The sequence below is a fragment of the Salvelinus sp. IW2-2015 genome, linkage group LG23 (assembly GCF_002910315.2).
Source record: "Salvelinus sp. IW2-2015 linkage group LG23, ASM291031v2, whole genome shotgun sequence".
Lineage (NCBI taxonomy): Eukaryota > Metazoa > Chordata > Actinopteri > Salmoniformes > Salmonidae > Salvelinus > Salvelinus sp. IW2-2015.
Window position 1 is genome coordinate 33,681,152 of NC_036863.1, and position 23,201 is coordinate 33,704,352.

At 43.3% G+C, this 23,201-nt stretch overlaps 1 protein-coding gene across 6 annotated transcripts in view; it reads left to right on the forward strand.

Moving 5' to 3' along the window:
• Positions 1 to 23,201, forward strand: part of LOC111950797 (seizure protein 6-like) — a 249,655-nt gene that overhangs the window by 222,152 nt on the left and 4,302 nt on the right. The window contains exons 10-18 of one of the 6 annotated variants that reach the window (XM_023968694.1): positions 11,250 to 11,446; positions 12,396 to 12,590; positions 18,978 to 19,169; positions 20,167 to 20,361; positions 20,480 to 20,518; positions 20,640 to 20,748; positions 20,870 to 20,969; positions 22,581 to 22,656; positions 22,750 to 23,088. In XM_023968694.1, the coding sequence (XP_023824462.1) occupies positions 11,250 to 11,446; positions 12,396 to 12,590; positions 18,978 to 19,169; positions 20,167 to 20,361; positions 20,480 to 20,518; positions 20,640 to 20,748; positions 20,870 to 20,969; positions 22,581 to 22,607 (1,054 nt within the window). In that variant the 3' untranslated portion in view covers positions 22,608 to 22,656; positions 22,750 to 23,088. Of the gene's footprint in view, positions 1 to 11,249; positions 11,447 to 12,395; positions 12,591 to 18,977; positions 19,170 to 20,166; positions 20,362 to 20,479; positions 20,519 to 20,639; positions 20,749 to 20,869; positions 23,089 to 23,201 lie in introns of those variants that run through there. The other 5 variants (XM_023968695.2, XM_023968693.1, XM_023968691.1 and 2 more) reach the window with 5 other exon arrangements.

Genomic DNA, 23,201 nt, shown 5'->3' on the forward strand with positions numbered 1-23,201 from the left:
ATCCACAGGTACACCTCCAATTGACTCAAATGATGTCAGAAGCTTCTAAAGCCATGACATAATTTTCTGGAATTTTCCAAGCTGTTTAAAGGCACAGTCAACTTAGTGAATGTAAACATCTGACCTACTGGAATTGTGATAGAGTGAATTATAAGTTAAATAATCTGTCTGTAAACAATTGTTGGAAAAATGACTTGTCATGCACAAAGTAGATGTCCTAACCAACTTGCCAAAACTATAGTTTGTTGACAAGAAGTTTGTGGAGTGTTTGAAAACCTAGTTTTAATACTCCAACCTAAGTGTATGTAAACTTCCGACTTCAACTGTATATAGTTTGTACCTTCAGACACATGAATTGGATCAAAATGGGAACACTTCGCCTACCCGGCATGCAGGGCAGCTAAATCGGGTGCAACTACTACCAACAGTGCGAGACAAATTTWAAAAAATAAAAAAATAAAGAGGACCACAATGCTTTATCATAGTTTTTTTTACAGAAATGTTTGGCGATCAACTAGGAATGCCTTGGAGATCGACCAGTTGATTGCGATCCACCTGTTGGTGACCACTACCTTAACAGAACGTTTCCTAAAAGTTCAGACATGGTTACATTTAATTTAAATGTTTTAGGAACATTCTCCAACTGGTTTGAAATTGGGAATGTTCTCAAATACTTCAGAGAACGTTAAGAAACATGATCTTTTGTGGGAATTTCAGTACTTCAGCACAACGTTTCCTACAGGTTTCCTCTTGGTTCTATTTAAAGTAATGTTCTCAAATTGTTCCGAAAACATTAAGAAAACTTTCCATAAACACCACAAGAAAACTTTAGTAATGTTCAGAAATACATTCCACAAATACATTCCATTCTCAGCGTCAACAAAACTCTATCGTCTGTTTGTTCAGGTGTGTTGGCCTCATCCACTAATTGGCCACAGCTGATCTTAATGAGTGTTTGTTTCCTTYGAAATGGGGTCTGTTTGAATAGACTAAAATAATCAGGTTTGTATGTGTAAAAAACACTAGCTCCATTCTGGTGGCGCAGTGGAGTAATACCATGGATAGAGAACAGAAGATTATAGGTTTGAATCTCAGTGATGTCGTGTTACAAAAAAAAAAATGGTGTTTTCATGTGTTCTATCAGTTCTTGGAGTTCAAAAAAGTTAACCCAAAATAAGCTAGTAGTCTTCCTAAAAGTATTTTTGAAAATGTTTGTGAAAGTTTTAAGGAAGTAATTTCTTTTTTTAACTCAAAATGACCTAAAATGTTGGTTTTCAGAGCGTTAATAAAACCATCCAGGAAGCCTGGAGTAAAATGTTTTCAGAATCTCCCTGCAACATAAAATGAAACGTTCACAGAACAGGTGAAATTTCCACTTCCGTTTTCAGAACGTTTAAAAACGTTTCTGTTTTACCGGTCAGGAAGCTAATGGCTTCGTTCCCAGAACCAATGTGAAACCAAACACTGCTGGATGCAGTTCAAGCCAAACTTATGTCATTTAAGGTCACAACTTGCTTTTCTTCTTTTATGAAAAACATAAAGAGTAGATGTCAAGTCCTGCTACTGAGTCTTTTTTACTCGCACACAAAAACGTGCACACTCATGGACACACACTCAAACACAGGCAAAAGGATGCTGCAAGTACACAAGGTAAAATCTCAGATTGTAGAACTATCCTAAAGGGAGAGCATTGCTACTGATGTTGAAATCTATGTTTTCGTCCAGTGTATTGAATATTCAGCACAGCTTCCAGCACACTCTCTGACCAGATTAGCCACTAAGCCTCCATGCTCTCCCTTTCCCTAGTGTGTGTCTCAGTGTGGCTTTGAAATGAATATGCTCTGGCAGTGAGACCACTCTGAGCCACTTACCCAGCCCTCTCAACAATGTTAATTCACCACTTAAACACACACACACACACACACACACACACACACACACACTTGCAGCACTTTCAATAGGCCTGGGCCCCTCCAATAGTCTCTGGTGCTCTGTACATCTTCCTCTGCTGTCTCTTCAGAGCTTTCTGCCAAGGGGATGGACCAGTTTAGTTGGACCTGATCAGAGAGCCTGCCTCACTCATCTTCCAGAAGGGAGTCTCAGATGGCCCCAATGTTTATACTGTATACACTGTGTGTGTGCACGTGCATGTGTAATGTTTAGTATGGGTTTCATACGCTAGCGTCACACTCTAGTTGTTTCAACTAAATATAATTAAATAACTGGTTCCACAGACTTTTTTTATTTACTCTTATTACTTTTTTTATTTACTTTATTTACTTTTATTTACTCTTTTTATTTTAGTTACATGAACTTAACATTTTTTGTTGGACACAACGTGAGAAAACAGATAAAATGCAGTCAACTTAAAATGATGTTTTTGCTCAATTTGTCTCATATGTTCATTCAACTAGAAATTATTATTTTGGCATCTTACCTAAAACGAAAGGCTGTGGAACTAGTTACACACACAGTGCTTTTAACATACATTGTTTTCAACTTACATATTTGGCACACATACATACCCCCAAGCCATAAGACTGCTGAACAGTTAGTCAAATGGCTACCCTACTATTTACATTGACCCCATTTATTATGTATTTATCTTAATTGATTTGCACTGACTCCCTTACACTGGCTCTATGCACACTCACTAGACTCCACTCACACATACTACACTAACTCTGCAACACACACACATTTACACAGACACACTACATACGCTCACACACACATTGACACCACACAAACACACTCACACTTTACACATGCTGCTGCAACTCTGTTTAGTATATATCCTGATTGCCAAGTCTCTTTACCCCTACCCACATACTGTACTACCTCGTACCCCTGCACATTGACTCGGTACTGGTACTCCTTGTATATAGCCTAGTTATTGTTTTTATTGTGTTACTATTTCCTTCAGCAAATATTTGTCTTACTTTTTAGCTGTTGAGAATGGGCTCGTAAGTAAGCATTTCACTGTWAAGTCCACACCTGTTGTATTTGACTCATGTGACCACTAAATATTTATTTGATTGTACATTTTCATTCATACATTAATTACTAATCAACATTTCCTCACCTGGGATTTGAACACATAACCTCTTGCGTCACAGTATTCCAATCATCCTGCTACACCACCATGTCCAGGTCAATGACTKATTTCACCTGTATTGCTACACTTTGCACTTCAAAGTAAATCTGAGCTCTGTTAAAAGTACACTCAAGGAAAACTATTTTATTTATCATAGTGATTAAGGAGTAACATGAAAATATAGTTATATTCCCCACCAACATTAGACAACTATACAGAAAAACCTAAAATTGCTGAAATAAGTAAATCAAATCAATTAGATTGACTGATAATTGGCACAGACATGGTGGCATAGCAGGACGATCGACATGGCATGAACCAAGAGGTTGTGAGTTCAAWTCCCAGGTCAGGACCTGTTGAGTAATAACTGCTGTATAAATTAACATGCACATTCAATGAGTGTTAAATAGTAGTTCCGCAGCTTGTTTTTAGGTAAGATGGCAAAATAATAATTTGTAGTTGAATTAACATATGAGACAAATTGCGAAAACACATCATTTTTGCATACGCTTTCTCATGTTGGAGCGAGGTTTGGGCCAACAAAAAATGTTAAGTACCGGTAACACTGACTGGAAAGTTAAGTTAACCAAAAAAAGGCTGTGGAACCAGTTACTTAATAATAATTTGTTGAAACAACTAGATTTGTGTATTTTATTTATATTTTTTACAGTGCATGCAGTACACGGAGTATATAGCAGTTTAACTCCCATGAGATTGTATACTGTACATATTTCTTCTCATCAGATGTGAAGCATGTTTTTGTCTGAAGCAGTAGCAGAGGCAAAAGCTTTGAAAGGTTAACGTTAAGCATGGAGGAATACTTCATGTTCTTCACAGGGTTGAGTCACTGCAAACACGGAGGACATGAAGTCAAGTCCCTACTCAAACACATGAATGGGCTGCTGCAGTGCCTGCCTGTCGTCAGCCGATTACACAGGCAGATATACAGTCATTTCCTTTCCTGATTGATATCTGCTCGGTTGTTATCGTCTGCCTATCCATTGTTCCATCATTATGTTATATCATTAGGGTAATAGATGACATGTCACTCCCAATGTTGGAACAAGTACAAGACGTCCCGCTATGACCTCCGCCAACAAAGTCAACAAACGAGCAAAAGGAAAATATAGGACTAAGGTGGAATCATAATACACAGACTCCGACGCCCTCCGCATGTGGCAGAGGCTACGGTCCATTATGGATTACAAAGGCAGATCTAGCCGTGACATTCCCAACGATGCCTCTCTACCAGACAAACTCAATGCATTTTATGCACACTTTGACAATAGCAACACCCTGCTGTGCGTGAGGGCCCCTCGGACCCAGAGGACTGGCTGATCTGTTCCCCGAGGCCGACGTGAGTAAGGTCTATAATCAGGTCAACATCTGCAAGGCCGTGGGGCCGGACAGTATTCCAGGGCGCGTTCTCAGAGCACGCACAGATCAGCTGGCAGGCAAATTCACTGTAATTTTCAACCTCTCATTGTCTCAGTCTGTACTACCACCATTTCTGTTCTTAAGAACTCTAAGGCTTCATGCCACAATGACTACTGCCCAACTCCATCATCCCAGACACCCTAGACCCACTCCAATTCGCATACCACACCAACAGATCCATAGACAACGCAATCTCAATTGCACTCCACACTGCCCTCACCCACCTAGATAAGAGGAATACCTATATGAGAATGCTGTTAATTGACTACAGCTCAGTGTTCAACACCATTGTGTTGAACACCTCCCTTTGCAACTGGATCCAGGACTTCCTGATGGCCGACCCCAGATGGTGGGGCTAGGCAACATCACCGCTCCCACAGGGGTGTGTGCTTGTTCCCCCCTGCACTCCCTGTTCACCCAGACTGTACATCCATGTACGACTCCAACACCATCATCAAGTTTGCTGATGACACTACAGTGGCAGGCCTGATCACCGGTGACAATGAGACAGTCTACAGGGAGGAGGTCAGAGACCTGGCAGTGTGGTGCTGGGACAACAACCACTAACCTCAACGTCAGTAAGACCAATGAGCTAATCATGGACAACAGGAAATGGGGGGGCGAGCACGTCCCCACCCACATCGGCGGGGCTCCTATACATACGCTATGCATGTGGACACCTGCTCGTCGAATATCTCATTCCAAAATCATGGGCATTAATATGAAATAACACCACCCCCCCCCCACCCCCCCGTTGCTGCTATAACAGCCTCCACTCTTCTGGGAAGGCTTTCCACTAGATGTTGGAACATTGCTGCAGGGACTTGCTTACATTCAGCAGCAAGAGCATTAGTGAGGTCGGGCGCTGATGTTGGGCGATTAGGCCTGGCTTGCGGTCGGCGTTCCAATTCATTCCAAAGGTGTTCGATGGGGTTGAGGTCAGGGCCCTGTGCAGGCCAGTCAAGTTCTTCCATACCAATCTCAAAAGGCCATTTCTGTATGGATCTCGCTTTGGGCACGGGGGTATTGTCATGCTGAAACAGGAAATGGCCTTCCCCAAACAAAATGGAAATCCATTTCATGAAGCTCCCGATGAACAGTTCTTGTGCTGACGTTGTTTCCAGAGGCAGTTTGGAACTCGGTAGTGAGTGTTGCAACCAACGTTTTTTACACGCTATGTGCTTCAGCACTCGGTAGTCCTGTTCTGTGAGCTTGATTGTGTTTTACCTTTCAAATTGATGTTGATTGCTGCATTGTTGGGTTTAGAGCTTGCAAGAAAGGCATTTCACTGTACTTGTGCATGTGACATTGAAACTTGATTCAACTACATATTCTTATTTAGTGAGTGAAAATTTTATTGAAAGATGTTGAAAACTGGTTAAAAAACAGAACGCTGGTCCCTGAGGTTTCCTCAAAGAGAGACAGAGAGAGAGAGAGAGAGAGAGAGAGCTGATAGAGAGGTGAAACAGATGGAAGGACCGTGGCCTCCTCCTCTCAGGATCAGTCTTACCCAGCATCCTCCCTGTTGGGCAGAGTGAACCTCACGCCCCTCACAGCCCTTCACAGAACCAAAACTCTCCAATTTGTCAACTGGCATATGGAACATTATCAGTGAGGCACATCAAATGAGAGCCACAGATGGAGGGGAATGATAGCGGCAGGGTGTGCCAATGACACACAGGGGTTTAATTGAGGGGCTTGGGGGTTTAAATCACATTTCAGATAGTTTAGTTAGGGGTCAATGCAACTCGTGAGCACCTCAAACAGTAGAAAAGCAACTGATGCATCTGAAAACATTTGATGGCGTCTGGCTAAGGTACTGTTTTAGAGCATTGAAAAAATTCACTAATTATTTTGTTTGAATAAGGATGTGAGAATCTTTACAGAGAGTTTACTGACTGATGAAGTTCCCTGGGTCTTGAATATCAGTATCATTCTTTGCCACATAACCTTCCATTAAATTGATCCTGCCCTACGCAACTCCAGCTAAGCTCCAACTTAGTCAGGCATAGCCTACATGGCAAAAACCCACTGCTTTCCTGACCCTGCAAGACTCCACCACCACGCTGTTGGCCATTTATCTGAAATGAGTCCGCTGCTCTTGTCTCGTTCAGGGAGTCCCAGTGCGCTCACTGTTTTAGAGATTCAGAGGAAGAGAGAGAGAGAAATAGAGAGAAACGCTCACTGTTTTAGAGATTCAGAGGAAGAGAGAGAGAAAAATAGAGCGAAAGAGGGGGTTGGGAGAAAGGAGGGGAGAGAGAGAGAGAGAAAGTGGGGGTGGGGAGAGATGAGGGTAGAGAGAGAGAAAGTGGGGGTTTGGAGAGAGGAGGAGGAGAGAGAGCGTATGTAAGTGAGTGTGGGCACCTGTGTGTGTAGCAGGAAGGGAGAGGCCTCATTATAAGGGTGGTCAAACACTTTTCCCCCGTTAATGAGAATGCTTTCACTCTTCTACTATCATTCATCACTGTGCCTGTACTCGCAATTACTGAGGAACAGTGTGCATAATGAGGACTGATTAATTAATTTAGGCCAAACTAGGAGGGCTGGCTCACTTCTCATTAAGACAGCACACTTGGGGCACGGGCAGGCGGRAGCACAGGTGACAGTCATGCACACCTGCCTGTGACTCACACCGCTGGGTACAGAATGGCATGTCTAGGCATGTCTAGGTTAGAGGCCAGGTGAAGATGTAAGTGTTGTAACAACCTCCATCCATACTGCAGCTAGCTACCTACTGTCACTCCGACAAACACTTGGTTTATCTCTTCCAATTAGATCTTCTGTGTTGGCTCTGCTATGCAGGAACAGTATTTCAATTTGTAAGACCCAGAGTGGCTCTCTCTCTGGTAACAGTAACAGAAGCAGAACTCTGGCTCTCAGGGCACCTTGGGTCCAGAAGGTGGAAGCTCTGGGAATTACATGTTTAATACTGACGACAATAACTGGCTTATACATCCGTTTTCCAACTGTCAGTGCATTAAGTTATAGTCATCATAGAGAGATGTATCTAGGCTGATGGTGGGAAAAAGAAGAAGAGAGGAAGAATGTCTCTTCACCTCTTCTCCCTTCACCTCTTCCCTCCCCTCTTCCCTCCCCTCTTCCTCTCCAGGCTGGCAGGGTGCCTGTGCGCAGGGCAGTGTGGTGTGAGCGATGAACCCAGGGGCACAGGGATTTGGCAGGATTGTCATTAATAAGACATTTTTCAAAAGCTCCCTAACCCGGGCACCAAGCCAAAGCCCTGGCCTTTAAAAATAAATACTTAACTTTCTAATTAAAAAGAGAAAGCTAAACAAACGGGAAAACCTCATTCTGCTTAATTGTTTTGAAAGAACTAAAGTCCTGGTAAAGCCGGGGTGGGAGTGAAGAGATTGAATTGTGCTGTGTCTACCTACCATCTCAGAAGTGTTAACCGTGTCCGGAACAGCCAAGCAGGCTCTGCCAGCCATGACCGGTTTCTCCATTAAGTCTGAGACAGGAACTAACAATGGAAAGGGTGCGTGCTAGCTCTCTGCTCAGAAAGTGTCCCAGTCTCTCAGCCCAGTGCCCTAGCGCCAGCGTGCAACGGGGCCAGCGCAGCACACAGCCTTCCTTAGTCTCACAAGACTAGACACTTCCACTGAGAGAGCTACTCCATGGATCCACAGATACTTCTAGAGACAATTTCAACACTCTTTACTGGACGCTGCTGGCTGGGTAGCATGCCAGCATTCAATCCCTGAGAGCAATCACAATTACCTGTACACGTGTTTGAAATTAGCGAAAGTGTGTGTGTGCATGTGTGTGTGCGCGTGTGCGTGTGCGTGTGTGTGTGTGTGTGTGTGTGTGTGTGTGTGTGTGTGTGTGTGTGTGTGTGTGTGTGTGTGTGTGTGTGTGTGTGTGTGTGTGTGGGCATGTGTGTGTGTGGGCATGTGTGTGTGTGGGCATGTGTGTGTGTGTGTGTGTGGGCATGTGTGTGTGCTTGTAAGTGTCCGACATTTCAGGGGAGCTACAGCAACAGCTGCCCACAGGCTTACTCCATAATTGCCCGTGGCGCAACCTCAACAATGTGTTGTTGACAGCATAGCATCACATCCCATCACTCTCTGGCTGTCCATCTTCATGCATCTACTTCTGCTTGTGGAGCTGACAGTGCAACATGGGGTCTGTCAGCTTCGGGACCAACACCATTCAAGGTGCATGTGTAATTGTCTCCATGTTGGTTGGTGCATGATGTTGTTTCCCCATGAGGATTTGGATCAGTGGACTTAAACACTGGCTAATCAGGCAGTTGATCCATGTCAAACCTGTCTATTGCACAGCCTGTCATTCCTATCCATCCTACAGGCGTTTGTGTTGGAGTGTCTCGCTCCAGGGTTTTAGTGGGAAAATGGAGGTCTAATTTGATTTCTTGCCCGTCCTGCAGACTAGAGGGAGTATTTGTCAGGCTTCACCTCGTTTGGCTCTCATCGCCGTCTTTGCCAACCCTGATTTGTATTCTGGAGTTGTAGCCCCGAGTTAGTTAAGCCCAAATCTGTCCACAGGCACATTGGGTAGACACGTGGTGGCATGGGCTGCCTTTCTGCTAATGTCTGCCTACCACCTCGCTAACATCAGGGCCTGTTAAATAAGAGCTGCTTAAGTTTAAGCAGCGGATTGAAATGGTCTGCCACAATCCATCAACACGCACACACAGACACACAGTAAAGTGCTGGTCTTCACCTTCAAGGATGTATGAAGGATAGCAGAGGCAGAGCGAAAGAAAGGGGGGGGGGGGCAGAGCAGAAGTGAGGCAAGCTGGGCGGGCCGCGCCCACCCATGGCTTCTGAGAAACAGATTTGCAGGCAGAGCAATCAGGCAGGATTAATCTGCGTGAAGGGAGGGGGGGTCCTAATGACCATTTAAAAGTCAGTCCTGTGGGTGCCCATCCTTAAAAAAGTCATGTGCACTCAATCATGTAAATGCAATCTGGATGCAGAATAAATATGGTAGCGGATGCAGGAGACAGGTGATTGATAGGTACAAGAGGATTGCTCTTACCCATGGCTGTCTGGAGAACGGAGCCCCCTCCTTTATTGTTCTTAAGTGCTCTCCTACACACAGGCTGTGAATATTAACATGCCCCATCCGTGGGCACAGACATCTGCAAAGCTATTCTGACACATGCTCCAAGGTGCACACTGAACAGAGGAGCTATCTCTGCTGAAATCATCTTTGGGGGGACTAGAGTTTTTCGCTGCTTATCATCTATGGGGGACTAGAGTTTTTCGCTGCTTATCATCTATGGGGGACTAGAGTTTTTCGCCGCTGATCATCTATGGGGGACTAGAGTTTTTCGCTGCTTATCATCTATGGGGGACTAGAGTTTTCCACTGCTTATTTTTCCATTATTTATTCTATGAATAAAGGTCAAGCTTTGCTCTTGCTCCGGAAAGAGAGAGGGCAATGAGTCTAAGTTCTCTGTTTGGAAAGGTTAATGCATTCAGAAGTTAGGCAGAGGCAGCTGAGCTCCCAAGTCAAGATGTGACTGGCTTTATGTGGTATTATGTTGATACATTGCAGCAATGACCATGGGAAACAGGGCTGATTCCTGCCACTGATATAATGACAGTATTTATGTATTCAATGACCTGATTAGTTGGCTTCCATCCTCCTTCAGCGTCTGGCCTGCTTTTCTATTGTTCAATTTATTTTCTTGTTATGATGCAGTTTTCTTTTTGTTAGTATGAATAATAGTCTAACTGTTTATCTTATTCTCTCAAACATGTGGCCCTTTTTACTGTCTTGCACCTGTCCAGTTTGAGGCTCTTTCCCTCTACCAACCATCTATCAATACCACACAACAGTTAACCAGCAGCCATTATTCAGTCATCTCATTTACCCATGAGGCTAAAATAGATGAATAGCGATGAGGTATTGAGAGTTCTCATTATACTTTCACTTCAGCAAATACATCTTCCAGTACATAGAGAGAGAGAGAGAGAGAGAGAGGTATCAAAGATGGTGACGTTGGGGAGGAGACGAGAGAGAGGAAGAGGAGACGAGAGAGAGAAGATGAGAAGAGAGAGCGAGGAGAGAGAGAGAGAGGCGATGGATGGCGAGTAGACTGAGCGGAGCTTCGAGAGACGAAAGCACTCGGCGGTGCACGCATAGTGGAGAAGAGAGAGAGAGGAGAGAGAGAGAGAGAGAGAGAGAGAGAGAGAGAGAGAGAGAGAGAGAGGAGAGAGAGAGAGAGAGAGAAGAGAGAGAGAGAGAGAGAGAGAGAGAGAGAGAGAGAAGAGAGAGAGAGAGAGAGAGAGAGAGAGAGAGAAGAGAGAGACCTGAGGAATAATTAGAATAACAGACAGACAGACAGACAGACAGACAGACAGACAGACAGACAGACAGACAGACAGACAGACAGACAGACAGAGAGCTCTGTGGAAAGTCAAAGGGAGCGGAGGCGAATTAATGCTGAATTATTTAGTGTTTATTTCGCATCAGATCCATCCAACTTAAACATAATTTAGATTTCCTGCAAAGGTCTGACATTTCCCTGCAAGACATCTCTCACCCTCCCTCCGCAGTCTAATTTTGACAGAAAAACTCAATTTGTGGTCAGACCATACTTTTTTTATTTTTTATTAAGCATTCCTCTCCCCTGCTCTGCATGCTCTGTCAATCTGTTGTTCTTATATACAGATATACTCTCCGTTTGTCAGATGTGTTGACTGACTGCTGCTTCTCCCTCTCCTTGCAGGCTCAATGTGGGTAAGAATGACCTGTTGACCTTCTACGACGGCGATGACCTAACAGCTAACATCCTGGGTCAGTACAGTGGCACCAGGTCTCGCTTCAAGCTCTACACCTCCATGGCTGATGTCACCATCCAGTTCCAGTCAGACCCGGCTACCAACATCTACGGCTACGGCAACGGCTTCGTGGTCCACTTCTTTGGTGAGGCATTACTCAGATACTGTTTTTTTGTACCTGCACACTGTTTTATGAGAAATTCTTTCATGGAAGGATTCTTGGAAGATGGCTTTTCTAAATGTATTACAATAAAACCTCTATTCTCCCATGGCTGTGACAAAATGGTCCATACAGTACATGGAATACAGTGCTCTCTTTTTGTAGACTATCACAGGAAAACAATGATAATAACTTGTCCTTGACTGAAAATAGATCCTCTAACAAGAGGCTGCTGGTAGCAACTAGTGAGAGAGGGAGATTAATATTACATAGAAGGAATTATCGTGCAGAAGATGGCAGGATACAAGAGAAAAAGTGTTTTACAGTATCTGCTGTCCTCTGCCTCTGAACAGCCACCGGTGCATATGATTATGGGACATCAAACACAAAAACACAATTATGTGGCCTGCTTTGTCCACATCCGCTGTATTTGCCGGGTGCTGCACCCCCGGCCGTGWGTGCCATAGTGAAAGAAGAAAAGGGCAGAACGGGCAGTGCCAAACCACCCACTGTCCTCCCCTTAGCTGGCTCACAGTGCAGTGTGCAATCACTGCAAATTGATGACATTCTCTTCACACACCAGAGCCTAATTCACATGCAGAACGCACCAAAGCATGCCCTGTGCCTGTCACTGCTGTGCTGCTGAACTCAATTGTCATTTATCTMTTTTTATCAACCACACACATCAGTACAGTCATAGATTTTGGGCTTTACTTGCTGTATATAAATCAACCTGTTTTTAGATTTGATGAGTCTATATTATTAGAGCAATCTCTTGTTCAGATTAATGGATAACCCATTTGCAGTTGAGGGACATTTTTGACAAGGATAACATCTCGACATACCCTGCTCATTCTATCTCTGTCTCTCTTAATATCCCTCCTTTCTCTCCATCTCTAAATCCCTCCATCCTGCCCTGGCTCTTCGCTCACAGAGGTCCCCAGGAACGATACATGCTCTGAGCTGCCAGAGATCACCAACGGCTGGAAGAGTACCTCCCACCCGGACCTGATCCACGGGACAGTGGTCACCTACCAGTGTTACCCAGGTTACGAGGTGCAAGGCTCGGAGATCCTAATGTGCCAGTGGGACCTGACGTGGAGTGGAGATGTGCCTAGCTGTGAGAAAGGTGAGCTGGGAAATAACAAGCTCCCACAGTGGAACTAACCATGATTCTCTGCCTGCTTACAAACAATGTCTCCCATAGCGTTTAGGAGATAAGAGACAGGATTGTACCAGTACGTCTACTTATTTTCTGTTTAGTATTTTGTATCTTATTTGGATAGACAACAGACCAGAGACAATTTGGTTAAACATATATAGTGAAAGCCTGGATTCAACGAGTTCCTAGAATAACTGTTCATGCAAGTCAGAGTCACTTTTACACCCTGCTGGTCACTGGTGCTTTGATTGACATTCCATGTAATGTGTGCTGACTTCTGAGCAAAATGGTGTAACGAGTGTCATGTTGTATCAGTCTGCTGTGTTAAAGCAGCATACCTGCAGCCATCTTCTAGAAACACAGTAATACAGACATAACCCCATTTCTGCATTAAATAGCTGCCTCATTGCCTYGATAATCTCCATCAACACTTCCTACAGATGATAAACTGTGTTATCAAACCCAGAGCAAAATGCAATGTCAGGCTACACATGTTTTTGTATCACATGGCATTACAGCCACTGCTACACCAAAGCAATAGTCATGCCACATTTAACCAGACATTTTAAGTGAGAACATTATTTTATGAATGTCATTCTTTAAAGCACTAGGGTGAACTTAATTGCTGTCTGAAATCTGATGCTGAAGGTAGCATCAGGTCTACTGAGCAACATAAAACTAAAATGGTTTAACTGCCACCTACAGGTGAGAGAACATGCTGCATACAGCTCATCAAGACTTGAATAATCTGACAATTACATCATACTAGAGTTCATAGCCACTGGAAGTAGTTTGGYGTGGGGTGGAAATACGTTTTTGGCTGCGCTGACAGCTATATCGGTKCGCTAATACAGGACTATTAAAGGCCCAYTGCACTACTTTTGTGATTTGTATTTTATTWKAWWWWTMATTCTTATGATTTTTCAGGGGGTGCTGCAGCACACACACCACACCTACTTCCCGCAGCTATGCTAGGGTTGAATATTTTCCCAGTATTTTACAAATCTCGAGAATAAATCCCTTTTCTCCCGTGTAACCCGGTATTTCCCTCCAAATCKGAAAGTGTCATTCAAAAGCATTATAAAGCATATAAATATGTCGGGATTTGACTAGAGCTTTGATCAGCATGACAATTCTAACCTGATGCTACCTGAGTCTGATGAGTCATATATTAACGACGTTTAATGAGCCCAAGCCCAAAAATTCCCAAATGATTGTGCCATTGTCCAATACATATCTGATATAGGCTACTCCACATTATGCACGACAGAAAAACATAAAAGCCCATAGATGTAGCTAGCTWWATGCTCTCTTGGGTAAATAAATGAAACTAGCTCCAGTAGGCTAATATTTTTGAGTGTGTACTGTATTACTGTACTGTATTATGCTGTTTTATATGGACTGGAATTATGCATCTTCAAACCATYATAAAGCAGAAGAAAACATGCAATTRTGGTGCAGCACATGCGGCCTACAAAGCTACAAGTATAGGCTAGCGGATTAGATTATATATTTTAAATATAATAAGGCAATTTGTATAATTAGTAGGCTAACGCATAAGTACAGTTAAAGTCGACGTTACACTACACCTTAGCCAAATACATTTAAACTCAGTTTTTCACAATTCCTGACATTTAATGCCAGTAAAAATTCCCTGGCTTAGGTCAGTAGGATCACCACTTTATTTTAAGAATGTGAGAGTCAGAATAATAGTAGAGAGAATGATTTATTTCAGCTTTATTGTTTCCTCACATTCCGTGGTCAGAAGTTACTATCACTCAATTAGTATTCGGTAGCATTGCCTTTAAATTGTTTAACTTGGTCAAGCGTTTCGGTAGCCTTCACAAGCTTCCCACATAAGTTGGGTGAATTTGGGCCATTCCTCCTGACAGGCTGGTGTAACTGAGTTGCTGTTCATCGATTACAGCTCAGCATTAACACATAGTACCTCCAAACTCGTCATCAAGCTCGAGACCCTGGTCTCGCCCGCCCTGTGCAACTGGGTCTGGACTTCCTGACGGGCGCCCCAGGTGGTGAGGGTAGGTAAGCAACACTCCACCCCGCTGATCCTCAACACTGGGGCCCACAAGGGTGCGTTCTGAGCCTCTCCTGTACTCCCTGTTCACCACGACTGCGTGGCCATGCACGCCTCAACTCCAATCATCAAGTTTGCGGTGACACTACAGTGTAGGCTTGATTACCAACAACGACGAGACGGCCTACAGGAGGAGGTGAGGGCCCTCGGAGTGTGGTGTCAGGAAAATAACCTCATACTCAACGTCAACAAAACAAAGGAGATGATTGTGGACTTCAGGACAGCAGAGGGAGCACCCCCCTATCCACTCGACGGGTCAGTAGTGGAGAAGGTGGAAAAGTTTTAAGTTCCTCGGTGTACACATCACGGACAAACTGAATTGGTCCACCCACACAGACAGCGTGTGAAGAAGGCGCAGCAGCGCCTCTTCAACCTCAGGAGGCTGAAGAATTCGCTTGTCACCAAAGCACTCACAAACTTCTACAGATGCACAATCGAGAGCATCCTGTCGGGCTGTATCACCGCCTGGTACGGCAACTGCTCCGCCACACCGTAAGGCTCTCCGAGGGAGTGAGGTCTGCAGAACGCATCACCAGGGGCAAACTACCTGCCTCCAGGACACCTACACCACCGATGTCACAGGAAGGCCATAAGATCATCAAGGACAACAACCACCCAAGCCACTGCCTGTTCACCCCGCTATCATCCAGAAGGCGAGGTCAGTAACAGGTGCATCAAAGCAGGGACCGAGAGACTGAAAAGACACTTCTATCTCAAGGCCATCAGACTGTTAAACAGCCACCACTAACATTTAGCGGCCGCTGCCAACATACTGACTCAACTCCAGCCACTTTAAAAATGGGAATTGATGGAATATGTAAAAATGTACCACTAGCCACTTTAAGCAATGCCACTTAATACAATGTTACATACCCTACATTACCCATCTCATATGTATATACTGTACTCTATATCATCTACTGCATCTTGCCATCTTTATGCAATACATGTACCACTAGCCACTTTAAACTATGCCACTTTATTTTCCATACCCTACAGTACTCATCTCATACGATTATACCGTACTCTATACCATCTACTGCATCTGCCATGCCGTTCTGTCCCACCACTCATTCATATATCTTATGTACATATTCTTTATCCCTTTACACTTTGTGTGTGTGTTAAGTAGTAGTTGTGGAATTGTTAGGTTAGATTCTGTTGGTTATTACTGCATTGTCGGAACTAGAAGCACAAGCATTCGCTACACTCGCATTAACATCTGCTAACCATGTGTATGTGACTAATAAAATTTGATTGATTTGATTTGATTTGATTTTGAGTCAGGTTTGTAGTCCTCCTTGCTCACACAAGCTTTTCAGTTCTGCCAACAAATTTTCATAGGATTGAGGTCAGGGCTTCGTGATGGCCACTCCAATACCTTGACTTTGTTGTCCTTAAGCCATTTTGCCACAACTTGGATGTATGCTTGGGGTCATTGTCCATTTGGAAGACCCATTTGCGACCAAGCTTTAACTTCCTGACTGATGTCTTGAGATGTTGCTTCAATATATCCACATAATTGTCCTACCTCATGATGCCATCTATTTTGTGAAGTGCACCAGTCCCTCCTGCAGCAAAGCACCCCCACAACATGATCTGCCACCCCCGTGCTCACAGTTGGATGGTGTTCTCGTCCTGTCAAGCATCCCCCTTTTTCCTCCAACATAACAAGTGTCATTATGGCCAAACAGTTCTATTTCTGTTTCATCAGTCCAGAGGACATTTCTCCAAAACTACAATCTTTGTCCCCATGTGCAGTTGCAAACCGTAGTCTGGCTTTTTTATGGCGGTTTTGGAGCAGTGGTTTCTTCCTTGCTGGCGGCCTTTCAGTTAGGTCGATATAGGACTCGTTTACTGTGGATATAGATACTTTTGTACCTGTTTCCTCCATCATCTTCACAAGGTCCTTTGCTGTTGTTCTGGGATTGATTTGCACTTTTTCGCACCAAAGACGTTCATCTCTAGGAGAAAGAACGCATCTCCTTCCTGAGCGGTATGACAGCTGCGTGGTTCCATGGTGTTTTACTTGCATATTAGTTGTACAGCTGAACGTGGTACCTTCAGGCATTTGGAAATTGTTCCCAAGGATGAACCAGTGCCTTTTCTGAGGTCTTGGCTGATTTCTTTTGATTTTCCCATGATGTCAAGCAAAGAGGCACTGAGTTTGAAGGTAGGTTTTGAAATACATCCACAGGTACACCTCCAATTGACTCAAATGATGTCAATTAGCCTATCAGAAGCTTCTAAAGCCATGACATAATTTTCTGGAATTTTCCAAACTGTTTAAAGGCACAGTCAACTTAGTGCATGTAAACTTCTGACCCACTGGAATTGTGATGCAGTGAATTATAAGTGAAATAATCTGTCTGTAAACAATTGTTGGAAAAATTATTTGTGTCATGCASAAAGTAGATGCCCTAACCGACTTGACAAAACTATAATTTTTTTTAAAGAAATTTGTGGAGTGATTGAAAAGCGAGTTTTAATGACTCCAACCTAAGTGTATGTAAACTTCTGACTTCAACTGTACCTTTCATAATATTTCYRCTAATGTTATTAGCCTACCTCCTCTTTCTCTCTCTATTGTTGCTTCATTCCTTCCTCGCTTTCAACAGTTAAATGAAATAAGTTTTGTTGTCCTTATCGTCATCATTCTAATAACAGATGCAGAAGCCTTTCACTTCTCTTCACAATGATTGAATGGTTGTGGGTCTGAATAAATAACTGCTATAGCCTACAGCCATTGCATGTTTATTGGGCTGCTGTATTTCACATTCACCAAATAAGGCTTTAAGTCCCTCTTCAAATACTCTATTGCTATAAGAAATAAAATAAAATAAAATAAAAATGTCCAGCATCTATTCTAGTCTAGCTTTCCCTGCATGGGACTCCAAGAGCTAAGAAGCTTTTTTTAAGGAGAGGCCAGCGGAGCATAGGTGCATGCAGCGGCGCAGTTTTGGTTTTATAAGTGGGGGGGACATAAAAATGATTGTTATTATTTTAATTTTTTATCCAGTCGGATAAACACTCCAAACAGCCTACCAGACCGTGTTGCCTTGCTTTGTATCACATTCCAATTATTAAACTAGGGGGGGGGGGGTACAAAAATGAAATTTCAGAATGTGGTTGAATGGTTGAGCCCCTGAGTGCTTGCATATTGTGCAAGAGACAGAGGCTATATGTTAGAAACTTATTATGCATAACCCATCATTAATTAGCTAAATATAAGGCTAATACTGCATTGAATGTATTGCCTGAAAGAGGTAGGCTCGGACATTATATAAAGGGCTATATAGTATCAATCTAGAACAGGATTATCTATTTTGGATGCAATTTGAATGGAGTTGAAGGAGAGCGAGAAAGACTGCGCGAGTGCTCACCATGCACTGATCTAAAGCAACGATATTGGAATGATAGGCTGTTTTAAAACTCTYCAGCTGCAATTTAAAATAAGATATCTTTACAATTAAAAAATAAGGTGACCCCGAAAGCCAGATGGAGATGGGTAAYTTAGATAGGCATTCGGTCTTTATATTACTGTAGCATAGTCTATCTGTRACATACCTGTCACAAGAAAAACAGTTACCATGATGAGATGATACAGTAGGTCTACATGCACCCTGAGCGTTGATGAGTCATCATACAGAGGCCATAGAGTAGCCAGATTTAGACATCGCAAATCATTTAATAGTTCCATTTCACACCATGCTGTTCATATAAATKATTTATTATCATTTAACGGTTTCTCGTAGTTATTTATCCCGGGAAAAGAGAGTCGTTTTGGGCGGTAAATCTCGGTAACCGGGTTCCCGCCATTCAACCCTACATCATACTAAGCAATATTAAAATCTTACTTTACTTTACATTTAAATACAGTCAATTACAGATGAAAACCACAGTTATAAGAACCTCCATTTTGTATGGGTTCCTTGTTGTTTTGTGGCACATTTCAAACCCATCCTCCAGTGTGTAACATTACTGGAAGTAGTCTCTGTGTGTTTAGTGACATCGATCCATCTGCACATCTCTGATACATATGTTACAGGCAGACCCAGTGCTTTTCTCTGTGTGTGGAGGTCCCCTGGGCTGTGGGCTGTTATGCCTGGATGGCTTCAATATCCAGCCCTGTGGTGTGACTTGACTAATAATGATGATCGTGAACATACTGTACTGTAGTGGTTATGCATTGGAGTGGTTATCCATTTGCCTGTGTTTTCCGCATGTGTGTGTGTGTGTGTGTGTCTGTGTATGATCAGTAATGACATGTCCGGACCCGGGGACTGTGGAGCACAGTCGGAGAGTGCTGACGGGATCCCGCTTCATGGTGGGATCAACGGTGCAGTATGTGTGCAATAAGGGCTACTCCCTGTCTGGAAGCACACTGCTCACCTGCTACAACAGAGACACAGCTAACCCCAAGTGGAGTGAGAGGCTTCCCAAGTGTAACCGTAAGTCAGGAAACTGTATCTGAGCAAATACACACGTACGAGCACACACACACACACACACAGTGTCGTTCATTTTATTCAACCAGGTTCGTCATGGTCCTCCTCTCTAACAATCAGCACTGTTTTTCAAGAGTCCGCAGTATTCCTTGAGATAACTCAGAGAACTCTGTGCCAGGGGATCTTGTGGATGGTCTCAGTACGTTCTGCAAAGTTGTAGCCTGAGATGACATGCTGATTTCTTCCACCTAACCTCCAGAAGCCCTCCAAAAGCATTGATGACCTGTCCTTCCGTCCTCCTTACTCCCTGCCTCAGATAAAAAGCCTTGTTGGAGAATGATCTATTGAGAGGAAGATGATGCGTGACACAGCAAGTATAGCCAATTAGCAGGGGAGAAACTTGAGGAGAGAACTAGAGAGAACAGGTGCAGAATCAATATGGCCTATGTAATAAGAGCTGGACCTGCTGTTCAAACAGAGTGGTGATAAGACAGTCTCTTCATTGTTTCAAAGTAATTAGACAGGCTGGAAACTGTCCCAGGTAAATTACAATGGGGAAATGAGCTGAGGGACTGACACTGGTTGTCAGGTCAGGAACTATCTGCACAATGAGATCATGCCTATTGATAGCCACATCTGCCTGTGTCAAACATCATTARTTTTGCATAGAGGGAAAACACAAAGTGAGGTAGCTGCCTGATGTAAGTGGTGGCAGTATGTGTATCTATGTAGGAAATTATGCATTTGATAATGGCACTCTGCTGTCTAAGAGACATTGACACACCCATAGTGACAGCCATGGTGTGTGTGTGTGTGTGTGTGTGTGTGTGTGTGTGTGTGTGTGTGTGTGTGTGTGTGTGTGTGTGTGTGTGTGTGTGTGTGTGTGTGTGTGTGTGTGTGTGTGTGTGTGTGTGTGTGTGTTGTGTGTGTGTGTGTGTGTGTGTGTGTGTGTGTGTGTGTGTGTGTGTGTGTGTGTGTGTGTGTGTGTGTGTCCTGGCAGCGGAGAGGTACGAGCCCTGCAGGAACCCTGGCGCCCCGTCCACCAGCGTGCAGAGCTTAGAAAAGGCCTTCTACCAGGCCGGGGAGACCCTGAGCTTCACCTGTCGTACCGGCTATGAGATGCAGGGGGAGCCCACCATCCGCTGTGTCCCTGGACACCCGTCACAGTGGAGCGGCACACCACCTGCCTGTAGCGGTACACTGTCTGCTTCCATAGCACACATATGCCTCAACTTCGAATAACTTATGACGCCCAGTTCCATGACGTGTAKAATTATCAGGGTACACATGAAAATMATCTTTCTTTTTTCCAGCATCCTCCTCGCAGTATTTGAACGAGCGCAAGTTGGATGGTAAGTATATCAGCTAGTTGTAACCACAGTGTGAAGTATGGTGATGCCAATAGAAGATATGCTTATGCTATACTTGTTTTTAGGTCATTTCTAGTTATGCATATTCTATGTTTTTATTCAGTTGCTAGTCCTGACTACGGTATGGAAGGAAGCAACATTGTCATTGCTGTTCTGATTCCTGCTGCGGTTGTACTGCTAGTCATCTTGGGGATTTACCTCTACTTTGCAAAGTGAGTATGAGAATGAAAGAAGGGGAAGTAACTGCATAACACCCATCAATTGATAATATGTGTAATTCAGTTGAAGGCCTCAGAGCAGTTTCGAGACTCTTTGCGTTTCTCTGTCCCTCAGACTTCAGGGGAAGACCATCAGAATGCCAACATCATCCTTGCCGCCATATGACAACATGACAGAGGAGTCTGCCTTTAATAACCCAATCTATGAGACAGGAGTAAGTATGGATGTCATGCACATGAATCTCCGAGACGTGGACTCCCAGAACACCATAGTCCTGTCCTGATCCATCTCATCGTCATCTGTCTGCCTGTCATCTCATGTTTAACCAGCTGAGGGCACTCTTCACACCATCTCCCACCGCAGCCACGGGGGTCTGAGCTGTGCCTCTCAATTTGGTGTCTTGTGTTGAATGCAGACAAGCACCTACAAATTATCTCTCTCAACTTTGAAGCGTGGAAGCCCTACAGTTTACTTAGCTTTAAAGCTTTATAAAAAMATGTGTTTTTGCATGAGTATCAAATGCATTTTCAGTGGATCAATAGGACTGTACAAGCACTCAATCAGTGGATTGGATAAGGGACAGATGTAGTACACTACACATATGCGTTTCCATTTATGATGACCTCTGTAGGATCCATTTTGAGCTTTGCACAGTGCTTCTGTTCGGACTATGCTTCTGGATAGATGAATGTAATATTTTACTGCATGAAGGTGAAAAAGCTTGAACAAAAATGCTTTATGTCAACTTCAAAGACACTTTAAAGCTCCTCCATCTTTGTGTCATCATTATGTCATTCACATGGGATTGAGTTGTGCATTCATTGAGTCTTATCCATTAATTAGTTTGAATTGCTTTTGAAAAGTGTGCATTTATGGGCCCTATCAGGGGCACAACTTTGGTTTTAGAAGTGGGGGGGACATATTTATTATTATTTTGTGTTATAAGTTTTTTTAATCCAGTCGGATAAACACTCCAAACAGCCTACCCGACTGCTCGGAGATGTCCGCGTGGTCCTGAAACACATCTTTGCATTGTTTTGTATCACATTCCAATGATAAAACTGGGGGGGGCAAAAATTATATTTCAGAATGTGGGGGGGGGATATGCCCCCCCCTGTTCCCAACCGTCCCCACCCCCCTATACCCCGTCCCCAGTCCCTGTCCCCAGTGAAAGTTGCACCCCTGGACCCTATTATAAATGATTGTTATTGAATCACATAGGCTATAACAAATGTTAATGTACAATAATAGACCGTATTTACATCTACACTTAGTATTGACATTACTTTTATGTGCTGCACACAACATTTCAGAGCACTTAAAATAACAACCAAAATCCTTAGATTTTACATTTAGCTTGTCAGGAATTCTTGTACTTGTCTTACATATTCCTTTGTCCATAAGTCCTTCATATCTATATAGCTTTGTGTACAAATATATTAGTTACATGTATTTGTCAGGTCATTTAAATGTATTCGTTTTATTTAATGTGAGTGTTGGATTTGTTGTGCGATGTCACAGGCACATTGTTCAAGCAACATAATGCTGCCATGTCTATTATTGTGTTGTGTTAAACTATTCATCATCTCTGTTACAAATGTTAGTGATGCATATCATTCTCCTAAACTACAGCAACTTTGTGCTTGATAAACCATCTGACTTGAATCATGCCCTTGATTCAAAATATTTTGTGGGGGAATGTCCTATTAGTCACTGTGCTGTGTGACTTGAGCGGATGCTGTGTCTCTCTCATTCTTTACTTTCATGTTCTGGACTCCATTTTGACTGGACCACACTCTCCTCCTCCACCTCTTCTTCCCATCAGCCCCGGCAGGCGTTCTGTGATTACTAATGACTGTGTCTGTCTGTCCCTCCTTGGCTGCCTGCAGAAGAACAACGAGGTAAGGCCTTCTTCTGATGCCGACTGTCCATCTTAAAGGGCACACCTAAACTACACCTCAACCACTGTCATCTGTCACTGCATCCACTTCCAGCCAGCTGTCCACTGTACCGAACTGGTGTCAACACTTCAGTCACTTCAGTCAACACCTTGTGGGGTTCCTCACAACACAGCTCCCTGACCCTCACTTCATCGCTCCTTCTCTCTATTTCTCTCTCGTTCTCTCTCTAACATGTACTATTAACTTCAATTGGAAAATAAAATACCTTTACATAACATCTCACTGTTAATGAAAGTAAAGTATGGGGTGTCAGTGAAATGTGAAGCTTAAATTTACTACATTATTGTTGTTGCACTGATGTCCTGTCTTTTTCATGTTCTCGCACTCTCTTGTCAATCAGTTTGAAACAATATTAAATAATTTCTGTTCTGATCATGTTGTTTCTACTTTTTATTTCTACACGATTTGCATGATTCAGTTCTGGCCATTGACCATATTCTGTCACATTTTCATAATTCACCTTTTAACTTCAATGACTGAGAAAC